General features: G+C 37.2%; 1 protein-coding gene across 24 annotated transcripts in view; it reads right to left on the bottom strand.

The window, feature by feature from the left end:
- itpr1b (inositol 1,4,5-trisphosphate receptor, type 1b) overlaps window positions 1-20,527 on the bottom strand; it is a 227,391-nt gene that overhangs the window by 137,022 nt on the left and 69,842 nt on the right. For 19 of the 24 annotated variants that reach the window (XM_049471933.1, XM_049471931.1, XM_049471935.1 and 16 more), the window contains 15 exons: window positions 19,489-19,740; window positions 17,610-17,755; window positions 17,351-17,500; window positions 16,328-16,521; window positions 15,996-16,170; window positions 15,424-15,475; window positions 15,173-15,338; window positions 13,876-14,046; window positions 13,502-13,573; window positions 12,540-12,677; window positions 11,709-11,834; window positions 10,836-11,036; window positions 10,452-10,703; window positions 8,684-8,809; window positions 2,957-3,085 (listed from right to left, as the gene is read on the bottom strand). In XM_049471933.1, the coding sequence (XP_049327890.1) occupies window positions 2,957-3,085; window positions 8,684-8,809; window positions 10,452-10,703; window positions 10,836-11,036; window positions 11,709-11,834; window positions 12,540-12,677; window positions 13,502-13,573; window positions 13,876-14,046; window positions 15,173-15,338; window positions 15,424-15,475; window positions 15,996-16,170; window positions 16,328-16,521; window positions 17,351-17,500; window positions 17,610-17,755; window positions 19,489-19,740 (2,350 nt within the window). The remainder of the gene's footprint in view (window positions 1-2,956; window positions 3,086-8,683; window positions 8,810-10,451; window positions 10,704-10,835; window positions 11,037-11,708; window positions 11,835-12,539; window positions 12,678-13,501; window positions 13,574-13,875; window positions 14,047-15,172; window positions 15,339-15,423; window positions 15,476-15,995; window positions 16,171-16,327; window positions 16,522-17,350; window positions 17,501-17,609; window positions 17,756-19,488; window positions 19,741-20,527) is intronic. The other 5 variants (XM_049471930.1, XM_049471944.1, XM_049471945.1 and 2 more) reach the window with 1 other exon arrangement.

Genomic DNA, 20,527 nt, shown 5'->3' with positions numbered 1-20,527 from the left:
TTTAGTCATGATGGCATTACGTGTTTGTGTGTTTTGTCTTACTTTCCAAATGAAACTCAACCAAGTGAGCATGCTCTAAAAAAAACTTCAAAAAGACTCTGCAGTCCAACAGACAGCGTTCACTTCAGTGAAAAAACCCTCCTATTCCCATCAACCCGCGACCCAGAGGGGAAAAAACACCAGAAACAGACTGAGGACTTCCTGAAGGAGCCCTCAGAAGCAGGAAGCAGCTGTCAGCACATACAAATTAAGCCGAATAGTGACCCGGTCCACGTGAGCACACGGCAGTACTTCCACTGAAAACGGAGTGAAATTCACTGTGGGGGGAGTCGGGTGGGTTTATAGACCTGAGCCAAGTTTCCTACAGTCCAAAGAAACGTGACAAAGTGTTCCAAGAACAGCAAACCCACAGTGATTTTTAAAAATAATAAATTAAATTAATAAAAAAATACAAGAATTTTATCCGATTTATAACAGAAGTCAATGATCCAGAATAGAAGGTCTCCATATCTCCATATATCCAGGATTAAAGTAAAATAAATGATACTGGACAGATATAATCTAAAGTCTCTAGTAGATATATAATGAAAAATGAGAACAGTGTAAATTTTTCTTTTGCCAAAAACAGTATTTACAAAAAAAAAAAAAAAAAAAGTAGTACCCCGATGTGATAATAGGAGGTGGTTGATATGGCACGATATTTCAGGGTATAATATTGTTCAAGATATTTAAAAATGTGGGCGATATGGCACACCCCTAATATATATATATATATATATATATACACATACACACACACATATATATATATATATATATATATATATATATATATATATATATATTTATATGTGTGTGTGTGTGTGTGTGTGTGTATATATGTATATATATATATATATATATATATATATATATATATATATATATGTATATATATATACATATATACACAGCTCAAACCACACACACACACACACACACACACACACACACACACACACACACACACACAGTTTATATCAGCGATTGTTGTGGACAGCTCGCTCATTTGATTTTTTGTACTCGTCTCTCATAAAATGTTTTCTTTTTTTTAATGATTTTTTACACTGTAAATTTAATATTGAACACTAAATTAAAGCTATACTATATCTATGGTAATAACACCATGTTACTTGCTGTCCTGCACCACACACACACCCACACACCCACACCCACCCACCCACACACATACACACACACACACTCCTAAAGAACTGTGAAACCATCTGTTAACCAGGCAAGGTCTAACCACTCTAGTGATGTTGCAAAACTGAAATATGAGAAGTTTGGATCTGCAAAGTAGCTTACACTGCGGACCGTGTGTGTGTGTGTTTTTTATTTATGTGCATTTATGTGCATGCACAATCTGAGTTCTTGGAAAGCTCTGACTCAATCCAAGCAGTCAGCCCTTTTCTAAAGAAATCTGTCTGTCTATGTGTGTACGTGCATGTGTGTCTGTGTGTGTCTGTGTGTGTGTGTGTCTGTGTGTGTCTGTGTGTGTGTGTTTCTGTGTGTGTCTGTGTGTGTCTGTGTGTGTCTGTGTGTGTCTGTGTGTGTGTGTGTGTTAGGCAATTCAGTGGTGAGTATGTTGTCTGCATGTGTTTGGTCTCAGAGGTTAGAAGAGGACCACCAAAGGGTAAGGAGGGGTTGGAGGGGGTGAATTACTGGTACTTACATACATATGACGTGCCACCTAGGCGAGGGGAGGGGCATCACAATTATCAAAATGTACCAACTTCCTTTACAAAACCAAATTTTCAAATACATAAATCATTCAATTAAGAGATAATAATAAAAAAACAAGGAGAACACAGACAAATGAATAAACAAACAACAACAAAAAACAGCAAAAAAACAGGACTACACATAAAAAAGGCTTATATAATTACATTTATCATGTATTGCCCTTTTAATTTACAACTTCAAACCAAAAACAAGTTGGGACAGTATGGAACATGCAAAATAAATGAATAATAAAATGTCTAAAATATATTTTAAGTGTTTAAACAATAGAATAGAATATGTTTATTGTCCAGGATGTGGAAATTAATCTTTGGTCACTCGTGGCAAAAAGACAGCTCTGAAAAAAATTAAGAGACCACTTCAGTTTCTGAATCAGTTTCTCTGATGTTGCTATTTATAGGTTTATGTTTGAGTAAAATGAACATTGTTGTTTTATTCTATAAACTACAGACAACATTTCTCCCAAATTCCAAATAAAATATTGTCATTTAGAGCGTTTATTTACAGAAAATGAGAAATGGCCAAAATAATAAATAAGTTCATAATCATAATCAAGTTTTAAGAGTTCAGAAAAATCATTATTTGGTGGAATAACCCTGGTTTTTAATCATAGTTTTCATGTATCTTGGCATCATGTTCTCCTCCACCAGTCTTACACACTGCTTTTGGATAACGTAATGCCACTTATATAAAACTAATTATTTTTTAGTGGTGTCTTATTTTTTTTTCAGAGCTGTGTAACACATACATTTAAAACAAAATGAATGAGACTTTACTAACATAAATTACAAACAAAAACAAAAACAGATGTATAATTTCCACTGCATTTGCTACCCATGATCATCTCATGTAAACCATTCGAGTTGCCTTTGGTATCCTATACTCATATGTCTGATGGCAGCTGTGCCATCATAAGGTTTATATGTATATATATATATATATATATATATATATATATATATATATATATATATTACAGATTAAGAAGATAAAAAAATAAGATATCTTGTGTCTGCAATCAAATAAAAATCTAAGTAAATTTGCATTTCCTATACTGTTCCATTTTATTTATTTTTTCCTGATTAGGGTTTTAAATATTATGTTTTGCTGAACATCTGGCGTAACGCAAAAAAAAAAAAAAAGAAAAAAAAAGAAAAGTACTGGACCTGATTACCTGTAAACTAGTGCTCTGATCGGAAAAGGGTGAGCTGAAGAAGGTGGTAACGATGCTCATGACAGTCTCGGTGACGTAGCGCTCCAGCGTGGCGTCTGCATGCTTGCGGTCGCTCGTGTTGTTGCAGACCTGTGAGCAAAAAAACAACAAGACAAAGCTGTAAACAGTCAAAAAAAAAAAAAAAAGGAAAAGCAGTGTACAGTAATGAACATGGGCTTGAGTCAGCCCAGGCCTTGCTGAGTAAAGTCAGAACATGCAGCTGATTCACTCTTCCTGTGGTGGCCATGGAGGCGAAGCCCCAGTAACACCCTGAAACAATGCACGGGGGAGCGGGGGCTTAAAGTCGCTTCAACATTAAAGCAGATGGAAACTAAACTCGCACATCACAGACTGCACTGTACACGCCACCAGCGTACAGCTTCATTTAAACACAGCGGCTCTACACTTCGGAGGGCTGTAGGGGTCAATTTTAATAAATTTCATATCTGGCAACCTGTTTTGACTTATATCTACCCACAATATGGACTCTGTGGAATACTCAGCTGATAATGATCCAGTTTGGAAACTATTTAAATGTCTAATATCATGCTGTGATTTACATTTGTCTATTTATTCCTACACATTTTACCTTTTAGCCTTTTTTTACACAAATAAATCTTGACTATATACAGCTCTGGACAAAAATAAGAGACCAATTAAAAATGATGAGTTTCTTTGATTTTACCAAATTGAAGCCATAAAAACCAAGCAGGACTTCTTGAATTTTTGAACCAGGAGTGAGTAGCATAAGGTTATCCAAAAGCAGTGTGTAAGACTGGTGGAGAGAGGAGAACATGCCAAGATGCATAAAAACTGAATAAAAACCAGGGTTATTCCACCAAATATTAATTTCTGAATTCTTAACAACTAATATGAAAAATAATATGAACTTGTTTTCTCTGCGTCTTTTTTTGTCATTTCAGCCATTTCTCAATTTCTGCAAATAAATGCTCTAAATGATAATATTTTTCTTTGAAATTTGGGAGAAATGTTGAATAAAACAAAATGTTCACTTTATTCATACATATTTCTATAAATAGCAAAATCAGAGAAACTAATTCAGAAACTGAAGTGGTATTTTATTTTATTTTTTTCCAGAGCTTAACATGTATGTATGTACATTTAAAAAAAAGTGTAATATATTAAGCTAGTATTTGCTACATTAGCAGCTCTACTCTAGTCAGATTTAGCTATCTAACTGTAATGGGTGGGGAGCAGTAGCTCTCCAGCCCAGAAGGCTTTAGAACCCAAGTGTAGAGCAGCAGAAAACGAAGGAGGTAAAAACTCGACAGGAACCTCTAAACACAGGTTGAAAACAAAAACCCGAAAACAGGCGGAAAAGAAAATCGCCCCGAGCGCGAGAACGGGTGGAAACCCGACAGAGGGCGGAAACAAACACGCGCCGAGCACAGGAGCAAGAGGGAGAGAACACACAACTGGCCAGAGAAGCTTTGGGAAAGAGATAAACTGGGGGAGAGAAAAAGAGAGAGAACGAGAGAAAGAGAGAGAAAGAGGCAGAGAGAGAGAGAGAAAAAGGGAGCGTGTGAACACCGGAGCTAAGAGGAAAGTCCGGAATAAGTTCGCTCCCATGAGCTTTAAAGGTCCAGCACCGAGTGGCTGGTTGGCGTTGATTAAAAGGTGTTGAAAGCAGGTGTTGGTAATTAGCCAAACGAACCCTCAGCGCTGGCCTGGCACTAACCTTACCTCAGCAATATATACTTTTTGTCAGCAGTGCAGTTTTAGTCGTGAATTTAGTGGTCTCTTATTTTTTCCAGAGCTGTATAAGCTATGTAATTTATTTATTAATGTTAAAACTCCCAAATTTAGTTAAAACACATTAGAATAGTATTAGACAAAAGAAATACTGGTCATTATTAAGGCAAATGGTGTCTACACAACTCCCTGCTCACAAATGTAATTTCTCTTGATTATATTAACTTTATAAATTATTTTTAAAAGACATGTCTTCCCTTTTCATGCATTTAGCAATATCACATTCATCTCTCAATGCTGTTTAAATGAAGATCACATTTCCACAAGTTCAAAAAGATACAGTGGCTCTATTTTGTACATGAGTACGTTTCACACTTCGGTTGTTTTTACTCTTGTGAAGTTTCCTCTTAAATGTGGACTATGTTAAATGCTCAGAAACCATCTGAGTGTGTCAGAAAATAAGCTTACAAATTTCCTGCATTTAGAGCGTGATAGAAAACTCAGTAGCACATGCTAACTCATTTTAATACAGCTAATGCTAATGCATGGGCTAGGATTACAACAGTATAATATTTAATATTTTTTTAATAATGGTATGATAGTTATCTCAATAAATATCACAGTTTTATTGTTTATTTTGGTTAAAATAAAACTAGTTAAAATAGTTAATATGACTGAAACTGTCTATAAATGAAAATAAATAAATAAGAAAGCTGCTGCACATGAGGTGAAGCTCTTCTGAAGTGTTGTATATCCAGCTCTTAATTATTTTGATTGTAGTTTAATCTGGTGATTTCTCAAATATTTAATTAATTGTTTGTTTTTTAACATTAAAAAAAGAGTAACGGATAGTAAATTGTGGAAATCTTTGTTTAGTTTATTTTTTAATAACTCTTTTAAGCAAATGTATTATAATAATAAAAGAATAATAACTAAAATTAACAGTGTTATACTGCTTTGACCATATTAAACCCAATTTTAAATCCAATTTAGTTCATTAAAATGCTTTTTTTATTTTATATAACTACTAATAACAGCAAAATACTGACATGCATAAATTTAGCGAGTGGCAGCCAGCTGTGTCGGCGAGGGACTTTTTCTTGTGCTTGGTGTGTGTGCGATTTTTCGCTCCGAAACATTTTATTTTCCTATTAATAACAATGGAAAGTCACTGATCTGGGGAACTGCAATATTCTATATTTAAATTAGCTTATTTTTTAGACCAGTAACCATCTGTGATTCTCCAAAAGATGACCACATTACAATGGCACCACACACTTTAAAAATCCTTAATTAAATCTGTAAAATTTAATTTAAAAAAAAAAACTAAATACTGAATTAGACTGGAAATGTGCATTTCTAGGTGATTGCTATGGTTACGCTACCCATCGGTACGTGCTTCCTAAAGGTACTATGCATGCGCTGTTTTACACGTTTTATTTATTTCTCGTGTTTTTTTTATAATAATTTTTGTGCATTAAACAACCTGGACTCACTGTTATTGCACAAAAGTGAAAATTTAAAATAATAATACAACAATTATTATTATTTAAAAAATTACAAAAGCAGTTTGTATTGACCTCTCATTGCCATAACTTTATCATAATACAGTGATTTATACCAACCTACATCTACTGGGACTTCTAATGAAAACATGCTATAATAAAGTGCTTCTTTTTTGTATTTTTACAGCTAAATATACACTAGGGTAGCACAATTTCACAGGGTAGGACAATTTGACAGAACACCGGAGCTCCGATGAGCTTCAAAGATCTGAGTGGCTGGCTGGCGTCACTTAAAAGGTGTTGAAAGCAGGTGTTGGTAACTAGCCAAACTTTTTTTAGACCAGTAACTATCTGTGATTCTCCAAAGATGACCACATTACAATGGCCGACACTTTGCAATACACACTTTTAAATTCTTAATTAAATCCGTAAAATTTAATAAAAAAAACTAAGTACTGAATTAGACTGGAAATGTGCATTTCTAGGTGATTGCTATGGCTTGGCTGGTGTTGTTGAGTGGTTGCTAGGTGGTTGAGCTGATATCCCAGGTGGTTGCTAAAGCAGTAATAGGTATGCTACAAATATATATTTTTAAATTAATTAATAAAAATCAATTAAAAAATAATGTTCTTGTAATAAATTAAATTCTTGTAAATTTTACATTTTCACTTGGTTGTAATAGATAACTAATCTAGGTCATCACACAAAAAAAGGTTTATAGAAGGGTTATCTTCAACTCCTCAGTCTTTAACTCCAGATGAATGTAAAGATGGCGAGATGATCTTAATAACACACTCACATTACTACAGCAGCTTCCTGTTTTTACATTTATCTGCTGAACCTTCACTAACCCCTCAAAACCCGTCTGATCAAGATAATGAACTTTATCATTCCATGCTCTTCAGTGGAGGAGACAGGCTTCATTAGTATTCACTGCGTTTACGTATGACTGATCACTGACACGAGATACGGGATACGTGTGATTCAGGGTCTGCTGCTGCTGACTTACAGGAAAGAGGAGGATGGGATGTGAATTAGGAGTAAGAAGCAGCTACATTATACAATTAATCAGTTTATGATCTATATTGGTTTGGTAAATTGGTCAAACTATATATATATATATATATATTACATATAGAGCTCTGGAATAAAATGAGACCAGATTGAGTTTCGGTTTGTGTAAAAAGAACATTGTTTCATTCTATAAACTACTGATAACATTTCTCCCAAATTCCAAATAAAAATTGAAAGCATTTATTTGCAGAAAATGAGAAATCGCCGAAACAACAAAAAAGATGCAGAGCTTTCAGACCTCAAATAATGCAAAAAAAAAAAAAAAAACAAGTTTATATTCATAAAGTTTTAAAAGTTCAGAAATCAATATTTGGTGAAATAACCCTGGTTTTTAATCACAGTTTTCATGCATCTTGGCATCATGTTCTCCTCCACCAGTCTTACATACTGCTTTTGGATAAATTTAAGCCACTCCTGGTGCACAAATTCAAGCAGTTTAGCTTGGTTTGATGGCTTGTGATCATCCATCTTCCTCTTGATTATATTCTAGAGGTTTTCAATTTGGTAAAATCAAAGAAACTCATAATTTTAAGTGGCCTCTTATTAAAATAAATCTTATTTATTAATTTATTCCCAAATTAATTATCAATAACTCAAAACATTGTTTAGCCAATTCGTTGATATCACACAAACTGGACAATACTTTAGAATGCGTGTTTGTGACTGAAAACTGAGACATAAAGCACTACGGAAACCCCAAAGGGAGCGTAGGTAGCGGAAGTTAAATTCTAATTAATCAATAAAATCGATTTATCGCCAGCTCTATACTATTGTAAAAGTAACAGCAGCAGTAAAACTGTATATTTTACACTGTTAAGGTTAAACTTCAGCAGTTAACCCGTAGATTAATCCAATTCTAATTAGCACAAAAATTATGCATGATGACATCACCAACTAATCGACCATTAAATTAATTTGGTCATTGATTTTAGTTTTAGTAATTGCTCTGCAGTTAGATATTCAGAACAGTTTTATTGTACTAAGGCAAATGGAAGGTAAGGCAGGATGGTCCTAATAAAACAGTTCCCAACAAAACAGTCCACATTTTTTTTACTTTTTTTTTTAAACAGATGATGCAACAAAAAAAGGAAAAAGGTTGCAACATCACCATAGACTTTATTCATCATTAAAACAGGGACATTTTGAAGCAGATAATTCAGGACTTCTGTAAGTCATTCTGTATGAAAGCATCTGCTTAATGCCATTAATGTAAAAGTCAATGTGTAAATCTGGAGAAAATAACCCATGCTTTAATCTGCAGCAGGACTGATTACCGTGACCCTGTTTTAACAGGACTTCCAAAAAGAACCAGAACCCAGAGAACAGAATTACCTCTGTTCTAAATGATGATACTGGATTCCAGAGAGAAACAGAATGGATTTTAACGAGAGATTACCCTGCATATGTCAACCAGGAAGTTCTCGAAGAGTTTCCACATATGATTGCTTGTATAGATCTCCTTCATCTCCACTTCTGTGTCCACGTAGCAGTGGTTCAGAAAGTCGATATAGGCAATCTTCACCTGTGGAGGAGTAAAACAAGGAGTTAATACATTTAACTATGTAAGTCCAGTGTGATAACAGATCCATTAATATAGATTACAACAACTAACTAAATAATCGCACGATTTGCTGCGATTACCCATTTTTTTCTTCTTAACACTGAAACTTATACTAGTAGATATTTAAATGTAAAATTAAATTATTTATATAAAATACTCAGTAAAAAATATTTATATTTAAAAGTTTATTTAACTGCTTATTTTTTTATCTGAACACAGATTGTCATTTGTAAGCTATGTTTAAGTACCAGTTTTAAAATTTTAAAAGGTCACATTACCCATGCACAATGTGAAAAAGGAAAGAATCTCAGTTCGGTGTGCTCCTCCTACACATTTAACCACTTACTGACACACATCAGATTATTTTACTGGCAGAAGCTGTAATGGAGAAAAATAACCAAAGCTATCACAGTGCAGATCTCAGCTTCAACTGTAAAAATTAAACATGGCTTTAACAGATTAAGCAGGTAGGAGAGATGTGGCAAAGTTATGCATTCAAAAGCAGATGAACTTTGTCTGTGTGTGTGTGTGTGTGTGTGTGTGTGTGTGTGTGTGTGTGTAAGAGAGAGAGAGAGAGAAAAAAAGAGAGAAAACGAGAGAGAAATTAAATATTTTTTTCTGAACTCAAAATAACAATGCTGTGTTTAAATCTCTAAATAAAACCACTAATATCTCATTAGGCTTTATAAAAAGGGCGAATTATGTGAGGAAGTTCGGGCCAAATTTAGTACAATTATTCACACTTAAAATCCTTTAATTTTCCCAAAAATCGTCAGTGCACCTCATAATCCGGTGCGGCTTATGTATGAATTCTACCAGTCAGGTATTAAGGAGCAGTAAAGTCAGTTTACTGAAGTTCAGCGTTAATAAAGGAGTCTCAGTTTAGCCCGAGGCACTGAGGCTGGAGCAGCATTAGCATTAGCCACTAACGATGCTAAGTGCTATATCTTTTGCTGTTCAGAGGTGAGTTTTATCAGCTTGTAACCTGCTGCTAACCCTGGCTAGCACTGCTGGAGAGGCCTTAGCATTACCCACTAACCACACCAAGCACTAGTTCCATGGCCGTTCAGAGGCCAATAGACGAGAGGAAATGGATATTTACTGATTAATGATTTAGTGCGCCTTATAATCCGGTGAGGCTAATAGTGTGAAAAATACTATATTTATATTTAATAGCCTTTTTGAATGTTTGCATATACTTTAAGACCAGCATCCACAATAACAGCTACCTCAAGCACGACAGAGAGACAGGAGAGGAATATAAATAAAGGCTTGCCAGAGAAGCATTTTATTTATTTATTTTTTTTCATTATCGTTCATTCATTATAGTTCAAACAACCTCAAGGGCCAGATATCGCATGCTTGCAGGCCACATCTGGCCCTCGGAACGCCTATTGCCGACCCCTAATATAGACCACCTGTAAAGAAATGACCAGAAATTCTAACATTTCGGGAAAAAATGAATACTTAAAAGTGACAATAGGCATGACAATAGTTTAAGAACTATCCAGGGACTATAGATAAAAATGATATCTCTGGCTCATCATTTACTCATTTTATTTTCTCTATTTAAGCTGGCTTTAACACGCCCCAATCTGCTGACCTCAGGGATGCAGTCCTCGTGGGTGACCACGCGTACGATGTCGTCCAGGGGCAGCAGCGAGTTGCACTTGATCTCAGTGTACACATTCTTCCCCTCTGTGCACACAGCCAGCAGTTCCACTAGGTGGATGTGGTACATGAGTGGGCTGTTCTCGTCCATCCGGTCCCTCTCAGAACGCATCATCTGCACCAGCGTCTGGAACGAGGCTCGGTCATTGTAGAACACCAAGACGTCTTCTCCGGCATTCACCAGCTACAGGATGGGTTAAGGGAAGAGTAAAATATATAGATATTATTATATATTATAGATAAGACAGTTTAAATTTCACACTCATAACCAAAAAAGATGCTTAAATACAGTTTTTAATGTGGAACAATGACCCACCTCAGCCATCACTATATCCTGGCACTTCTTGATGAACTTGTTCTCGGCCTTGACGATGGTCTGCAGGAATTTAAGGTACTGCACATGGCGGCCATGTGTCTCAATGCAGTGAACGAAGTGCTGTACCACTCGCTCGTTAATCTCACTACACAGCTGGAAATTGTTCATGAAGATGTGCTGCATGGTGATGGCCTCCAGGATCTACAAAGAAAAGAGAGAGTCATATGTTAGCATATATACTAATGCATCTCAAAAAAAAAAAAAGCAAACATCATTGAAAAGTTACTTTAATTCAGTTAAAAATGTGAAACTCGTATATTATATTATATTATATTATATTAAATACACTCTAAAGATGAATCTATTTTAAGCGTTTATTTATTTTATTGTTGATGATTATGGCTTGCAGCCAATAAAAAACCCAAAAATCAGCGTCTCAAAAAATTTTAATAATAATAAGACCAATTGGTACTTTCGGCAGTGTGGGCAGTGTGCCAAGTCCTGCTAGAAAACAAAATCCATAAAAGTTCCATAAAAGTTGTCAGTAGCAGAGGGAAGCTTGAAGTTCTGTAAGATTTTGTGGGAAAACAAAACTGCACTGACTTTGGACTTAATAATAAAACACAGTGGATCAACACCAGCAGATGACAGACATGACTCTCCCCACCATCACTGATCATCAGTAAATTTTACATTTCATTTGTAAATCAAGGGACCAAAACAGTCGGGTGATACCCCTTTTTTTGTATAGATATTTGTAGACCATTTCCTGTTAAAGCTGAGAATCACATGTCCTATATCAGGGTTTTTCAACTGTACACTCTGTGAGTATAGTTTTCCATTTAAAATGAATGTGATGCTCTGTGCACTCACCCCTGGATTGAGAAACAGATTAATGTGTTTGTGCAGCAGCGCCTGGTTCTGCTGGTTTCCAGCACAGAAGTTCTGAAGGAACTCATGAGCCAGCTTCATGATCTCCTGCATCCGGACATCCTCACCCTGTATGATGACAAAGAAACGCATGCTTCGATTAATATTGAGATTAATCTATTTACACTTATGATAAACATGTTTACTTTGATGATGCCCATCATAGAATATATTTCACCATCTTACTTACTTTCTAAAACAGGGGTTGGCAATTAGGTGTGGCTGCAGGACAGATATTTTCTAAGCCATTACAAGGCGGGCCATAAAAAAAAATTCTGCTTTGGAAAATGAAGTGTAATGGGATGGGGTGCTACAGACTAGTAGCTCTCCAGCCCAGATGGTTGTTGAACCCAATTGCAGAACAGTTGATCTCAAAGCAGGTAAACCCAAGAAGAATGGAAAAAATAAGTAATTAAACACACCGCTCCTCACATGGGATCAAACCCGTGTCATCAGGGTTGCGGTCCAATACACTACCGCTGCCCAGGCTAGTGAATTGGGACACGGCTGTGGAAAAATGACCTTATAAGGAGATAGAGAGCCCAAGAATGGGTGGAAAAACAAGAACGGTGGAAATTAAAGTCACATCGAGCGCGACAGAGAGACAGGGGAGGATGTAAACAAAAGCTCACCAGAGAAGCGTTTTTTTTTTTTTTTTTTTCATTATAGTTCAAACAAACTCACGGGCCAGATGTTTCATGCTTGCAGGCCACATCTGGCCCTCGGACCGCCTATTGACGACCCCTGATCTAAATCCCACTGAGACATTATTACCTTCTCATAAGGAATCTGTAGCAGCTCCAGCACCACCGAGTGAGCTCCCATATTCCTGAGCAACCTCTGCTGCTGCTTCTTACTCTTCTTTCCTGAAGCTCCCTCTTGCACACATAACCTGCTGAGCCTCACCAGGATCTACAGATCAGGTAATCAACACATTAAGATGAGGAGAACATCAAGAATAGTGAAATAAAAGCATGACAAAAAAAAGTGAGAGGAAAAAAAAAGCAAATACAATATTGTCAGAAGTGGCAATCAGAGGGTTATTTTAAGCACAAATCTGACTAATATGGTGTGAAATAGACTTGGATTATAGTGAAACGAGATACTGAGAACAAACATTTGTCAAATAGCCCACATCCGTTCTCCCCTAGCATTTGGAATTACAGCACTTTTAGCCAATGCTCCCAACAGGCTTATAATGCTAGTGGTAGGGGCATATCATTACCCATGCAAATAAATCACTATTTATTACATCATTAATTACCACACTTTATTGGTAGAATTCTGAGGGCTCTGACACATATAAAACGAGGTACTTCTCAGAGCCCCGCCAAGCGCATAAACGTGGTTTTATGTTACAGAGCTTTACAATAATCTTGTCAGGCAAAAACCCTGTGATTAGTTTGCAAAAATAGCTTTAGCATATAATGCAAATCTGCAAAACAAAAAAATAAATAGGTAGAGCTTAACAGTCTGACTTGCAAATTTGTTTATCAGTATGTATCAGAAAACATGAGCTTTTAGGCAGGAGCCTTGATTATCTGTTCAGATCAAATGCTTTAAAACAAACTCATTAGCTCTGGTTTAAAAGGAAGAATAAGAAGGAAAAATATGGAGTTTAATTAGTGTTTGTAGTGCTTGAACAACTACTCCACATACCAGCCCTCCTCCTTGCATGCATTCACTGCTCTGTGTGTGTGTGTGTGTGTGTACTAAGGACATAGGGCACACTTTACCTCCTTGACAACCCTGTAATTATAGCTGCTAGTGCTCTCTGGTTTCTTCTTGTCCGCGCCACCCGCATCACCCTGCATTAAGAGCAAAAATAACACAATTGACCTACAAACGCAATCATTTACAACCAACTACAGAAACACTGGACTTACACTGTGAAAACTACTGGGCTGAAGAACAAGGACAGTGTTGGTTTGCACTCAATTGGCTGAAAACTTTTCAAATGAATGCTAATGTAACATCAGTTTGAGTAGACTGACACTGAGATTAAGTGTAATCAAGCTCTAAATCTAACCTGACTACAGCTTCAAGAATAAAAAGAAAAGATAAGAGATGATAAGTCAGTGTTTGTTGGAGTAAATGAAACACTGTGGACCTTCTTTTTGTGGTCGGACTCAGCAGGACCATCACCCCCATCGAGAGCATCATCGCCCTGGCGCTTGTACACCCACAGTTCAGACTTCTCCACGATGGAGCGCAGCTGATCCAGGTCAGACTTAATCTGCTTGTAGTTATCCACATCCTGACTTGTTACCAAAAGCTGGACCTAGAGAGAGAAAAACAAGTGTGGAGAGATTATCAGATCAGTATTTATGAGCTTATGCTGCATAACTATCATCCCACAACTAAGCTGTCTATTGGCATTGTATCTAAAGGTCTAGATTAGAGTTGTTGGATCACTATTTTATCTATTTGGTTTGGTTTGTTCTGGTTTCACACTGCAGTTTAGCGTCCGAGCGCTCTACAAAAACTTTACTACATCCAAGGAGGTACACCATTTATGTGGGCTACATCTCCTTATACATAACACATAGATTGGTTTGCATAACATTTAATCAGTTAATCGAGTTGTTTTTTCAAGGTGTAGTTGAATGTGCCTTTGAGGTTATCCCCAGATTCTGATTTATTTCAGTTTATAAATAAGGGTTAATCTACAGTTACAGTAGATACAGGAATCAGCAGCGTAATCTGTTGTGCATATACACTGCTGTATCACACACATAAAGAAATGTGGGACTACAGCTCAACAGGGGTTAACGATAGTATGCCTTCCTTTCACTTCCTGTATTCGGCCCAATTTTTGGTTTTGTTAAAGCAAAACCCACAACTGGTCAAAACATCTAGGGTATGAGGAGGCAACAACGTAAATCAAAGAGCACAGAGACCAGGCAAAGATGGATGGATGGATGGGATGGATGGCCTGCTATTATGCACCTGCTATTTTGATTTAAAAATCTGGACCAAACAAGGTAGGTGTGAAAGCAATCTTAAATAAAGACGTTTTATGTGAACCTACTAAGCTAAATAGAGGGTGGGACAATATATTGACATTGTGATATATTGTACTGATACATGGTGTCAGTTATCAATGTTTTATTGAACCATAGGCACTCTTAAGTCCCTCAACATTCACCCCCTAATTAGACTAACTAAAGTTTTTTCTGCGTTAATCCACATGGTGGCACTTATCAAATAAACAGTATGAAAATTTTGGAGTATTTTATTCTCTTCAGTAACTCAGATGCTATGAATATCGTAGAGAACTGTATTGTGATGTATTGAGTATCACAGAATCACATTACTGCATCATTATCATGGACAACATATTGTGATAATATTTGTATCGTGAGATGCGATACAGTACACAGAGTAAAGTGTGAGACTGTCTGTACCTGCTTGAAGGCCATGAGCACCTCCTGTCTCTGGCTGAAGTGTCTGAAGAGCAGATGTAAAGCTCCAGACACCAGTGGAGGATAGTCATGCATAGTAAGATGCAGAAGAACCCTGAGAAATGTTCTGCCGCCATGGTCATCCAGGTCCAGGGGTGTGTTTTCCTCGCTGAGTGAGGAAACAAAATAATAAGCCATAGAAACCTGTGCGAAAACTCACAAGTACAAGACTTTAGATTTCCATGAGTTCCTACCTTGCTCCAAAGATCCCCTCAGCCTGCTCTTCGATGTTCTCAAAATCAAGCGCTGAAGAGCATACAAACAAGCAATATAAAAAACTATATACCATATTTTTCAGACTATAAGGTGCACTATCAATGAACGTCTATTTTCTGTTTTATTTTCATAAATAAGGTGCACTGGACTATAAGGGGCATTATGCGACACTAGTAAGGAATAGAGGTGTCACCATGTTTCCCTTCTAATTCAGCTGGTCTCGCTTTTATTTAGGTGAGTAAAGCGCTTCTGTTTATTTACAGTAAGCTTAGATTTCGAAATTTCCACTAAGGCTCGGTGCAGCAGCATTAGCATTAGCAGCTAACCATCAACTCTGTAGGGGGGGAAAGAGCTAGAGCTTAGCGAGGTTAGTGGTTAATGCTAATTCAGCAGTGTTAGCCGGGGTTAGCATCACGCTACAGGCCGATAACACTCACCAATAACCGATAACGATATTATTATTATGGCAAAAGAGCTAGCACTTAGCGGCTAATGCTAATACTGCTTCAGCAAAAAACTCCATACCAACATTTAGCTATTGACCACTCACCTGGTATGTTATTAGGTCCATCACCATTAGCAGTAGGTGTAGCACCAGCATTACTGTTAGCATTAGCATTTGAATTAATCAGACTGTCAGTCTGAGTATTGGTCTCATCAAACTCCCGTTTAAAGATGCAGAGCAGGCAGGAGATCCTGTAGTCCAGACGCACGTTCAGGATAAACTAAAGTAAAAGGAAACAATAAAAACAGTAAAAACAATAAAAACGATTGCAACAATGCTTTGACAATTAATGAGACATCCCCACTCATCTGTATCTAAACAATGATCCACAGACCGTAAGACAACACAGTTCCCAGTGTCCAAAGTTTCCCTGTTACCTGTAGGATCTCGATGATCTTCAGCTTGGTGTCCATCACCAGGATGTCCTCTTTCTCTGGCTCAGTCTGAGTTTTTCCCACCTCACCGTCAGGGGGCGCTGTAGGGGTGGTGGGAAGAAAGCCGCCTCCTCTCAAAACCACTTGTGTCATCAGCTCCCCAACACCATGGATGGATCTCATAACATTACTACCTGCTGGAATAGAGAATAATTAAATGTTAAGTAAGCAAGAAGAACCTTGAGTACCCACAGGACGATGCCCACAGTACCATGTTGGCTAAATTTAAATAACTATTCTCAGTCCAGCAGTGACAATGAGATGTTTAAAAACTCCAGCAGCACTGCTGTCTCTGATCTACTCGTATAAATCCATATATTTTTTTTTTTGTCCATTTAGAAGCATTTTATCCTCTTCAGTAAAAGTACTGCAGAATCACAGCATTGTGATACAGTTATCGGGGATGTATTGTAATAATTGTGAGATGCTCCGTGATTCCAATCCCTAATGTATAGTATACTACAGTTTTGGGGAAAATAATAGGCCACTTAAAAATTATGATTTTTATTGATTTTACCAAACTGAAAACCTCTGGAATATAATCAAGAGTTAGATGGATGATCACAAACCATCAAACCAAACTGAACTGCTTGAATTTTAGCACCTGAAGTAAAGCAGCATAAAGTTATCCAAAAGCAGTGTGTAAGACTGGTGGAGGAGGACATGATGCCAAGATGCATGAAAACTGTGGTTAAAAACCAGGGTTATTTCACCAAATTTCTGAATTCTTAAAACTTTATCAATATGAACTTTTTTTCTTTGCATTGAGTTATTTCAGCCATTTCTCATTTTCTGCACATAAATGCTCTAAATGACAATATTTTTATTTGTAAATTGGGAGAAATGTTGGTTGTAGTTTATAGAATAAAACAACAATGTTAATTTTACTTAAACATAAACCTATAAATATCAAAATCATAAAAACTGATTCAGGAACTTAATTTAAGGTCTCTTAATTTAAGTCACCTTTGTTCTCATCGTCTTTCTCCATTTTGTTGATGGGATATATGGTGCTGACGTGCACACAGTCCAGAATAGCGAGCAGGATCTTAGTCAGCCTCAGCAGGTCACTAAAGCTGTAGAAGCCGAAATAAATGAGGTTCCGAGCCAAGTTCACTACCTGAAGAGAGACACAATACAGAATCAAACCTGACCAGCACATTCAGACCCACACATTCAGATTCAGAACTGTTATTATTACTCATCACTGATGCTCATCAACAACTTGCCTCAAATGTGAGCTTGTTTTTCTCTTTGTCAGAGAAGGGAACATTCTGACAGACCACGTCTCTCAAGTAGTTCTCTACAAAGTCCATGGTGAGAGCGAACCGCTCCTTAATTTCATCTCTGGTAGTGCCATCGTTATCATAGCTAAAAAAAAACAAAAAAAAAACAGCAGCAACAATAACTTTACTATAAACTAAAACAACTACAAAACAAAAAAAAATCTTATCGTTCACTTAATAACTTGGGAATTAATTATTAAAAAATATACAAATGTGAGAAGCAGTTTAGGAGGGGCATTGGGTGATGTATGGGTTTAGAAGTTTAGAGATTGGAGAGATAGCAGTGTGCCTCTAGACACTTTGGACGATTTTAAGGAAACTCTGAGCCATATGTCAACTGAACACTAGATATCTACCCTTACAATATGTACATGAAACAATTTCTAACTCCACAAGTTGCATTATTTATATGAATTTATGCTGCTACCTTAGAGGTATGTATATTTATGCAGATGTACATTATGTATCTATATCATATACCTATATTTAATTTATATGCTGCTTTATTTGTTTATTTATATATAATTAGATACTTTGGTACTGTCCTCTTATGTCACCTATTATTCTTGAAATTTAAATTTGTGCTGCTTTTTAACACATTGATATATTTTTATATCTAGTACTGTGATTCAATCTATCAAATGGTTATTTTATTTCTGTATATTCAGGGAGAGCCAATGCAACGATATTTCGTTCTGCGTACATGTGTGTATTATGAATGACAATAATGTACCAAAGTACATGGACACATCATCCACATCATCTATAGCACAGTTGAAACTGAGAGGGCGCTGCAGAAGCAGAAATTACCACAGTAAAAGTGTTTTTAAAGATGAGAAAATGTTTATAATCATTTTAAGCAGGACTGGTATGTTTCATTAATTTAAAGCAGGGGTGTCCAAACTACGGCCCGCGGGCATTTTGCGGCCTGTTTCCTTTTTTGGAGCGGCCCGCGAGGTATTTTAGAAATAGAATGAAAGTTGGCCCGCTGTTAAGCAGATTTTTATAATGTGAGACTCAAAGTTTGAACGCTAGGTGTCAGAAACGGGCCAAAGAGTCTAAAAGCGGAGAGAGTGTGCATTGCTAGCGCAGAAAAACGGGGCAAAGAGTCTAAAAGCGGAGAGAGTGCGCATTTCTAGTGCAAAAAATTGGGCCAAAGAGTCTAAAAGCGGAGAGGGTGTGCATTTCTAGCGCAAATAATCGGGCCAAAGAGTCTAAAAGCAGAGAGGGTGCGCACTTCTAGCGCAAAAAATCGGGCCAAAGACTCTAAAAGCGGAGAGGGTGCGCATTTCCAGCGCAGAAAAACAGGGCAAAGAGTCTATAAGCTGAGAAAGTGCGCATTTCTAGTGCATAAAAATGGGGCAAAAGAGTCTAAAAGCGGAGAGGGTGCGCATTTCTAGCGCAGAAAAACAAAAAGTCTAAAAGTTGTCGTAATTAAGGAGTTTAATATTAAGAGAAATCATGAAATGAAACATCAATTTGAAAAATCTTAGTTTACACAACACTGTCAAAGATAAAGATAGTAAGTCAAGTAAAATGGTGTGTAAATGAAATAATCAGGAAAAAAGTATTATTTAAAGTGGTATATTTCATTATTTGTTTTATTATTAGAGTCTGTGGCCCGTGACTTCAAATATATTTCTCCTTCTGGCCCCCAACAAAAAAGTTTGGACACCCCTGTTTTAAAGGAACACATTTTATTTATTAATGAAAAATATACGGTTTAGGGTTTAGTGGCTCTTTTAATAAGTAACTGTAAGGGGATTTGAAAGCTCAGCCAAAGTTCAGGTAAAGGTAAAACTCAAGAACTCAACCCACTCATCGATGGCAATCTTGGAAGGAATCTCGGACCACAGGCGAGCGTATTTTACGGGCGTGACCTGTTCCTGGGGGTCTCGGTCCACGTGCATGTGGAGCATGAGGCGGCAGAAGGAAGCGCGGAGGTCATAGGGCAGGTCCTCATCCGACATGCAGCGCAGAATCAGATCGACGTCCAGTTGGCCTGAGATTTTGTTGATGGCCAGATACTGGCGGTCCAGACACATCCGCGCAAACAGGTTCAGTTGGTACCTGAGAGCAGAGGAGGGAGAATATGGCAAAAAAAATTGGCATTAAAATACGTTAAGTAGCATTCTACAGCAGACCTGCCAACCCTGAAAGAAGAGCTCAGGTTAGTTAGTTAGTTAAAAACTAAGCTCTGTACTGAGATCTGTGTAACTTGATGTATCTGTACTAGAAGCTAGCTTAGCAGGTGAGCTTTAGAGCCCAAAAGCAAAGAACTCGCCAACTGGTGCCTTCTGATTTGCTGTGCTAAACATGTTTTTCAACATTCTAAAGCATGGCCACTATAATCGGGAGATCGCCTGTTCGAATCCCGGTCATGTAGCTTGCCATCAGCTGCCAGAGTCCTGAGAGAGCACAATTGGGTACAGTAGATGTTGCTCTTTCCCCTCATCACTCCTAGGGTGATGTTGATCAGCACAAGGTGGCATCTGTGAGCTGATGTATCAGAAACGAGTCGCTGCATTTTCCTCCGAGCGTTAGCGCTGTGATGCTACTCAGCAGTGCTTCATCAGCAGCAGTTTGAAAAGAGGTGGTGGCTGACTTCACATGTGTCGGAGGAGGCGTGTGCTAGTCTTCACCCTCCTTGTGTTGTGACATCACTAGTGATGGGGGAAATACAGCTGAGCAGCAGCTGAATGGGTGGGACAATTGGCCAGATAAAAATTGAGTGAGAATGGGGCAAAAAACTTTACTTCATGAAACTTATACTGAACTTTGTATTAGATAATGTTTCTGATAAAAAAAAAAAAATTAACCCAGTATTTGATGCTACTGTAGCCACGTAAACAAGGAC

Source organism: Astyanax mexicanus, chromosome 24, assembly GCF_023375975.1.
Source record: "Astyanax mexicanus isolate ESR-SI-001 chromosome 24, AstMex3_surface, whole genome shotgun sequence".
NCBI lineage: Eukaryota > Metazoa > Chordata > Actinopteri > Characiformes > Acestrorhamphidae > Astyanax > Astyanax mexicanus.
Note: the sequence above shows the minus strand (reverse complement) of the source record. Positions and strands in the feature narration are given on the sequence as shown.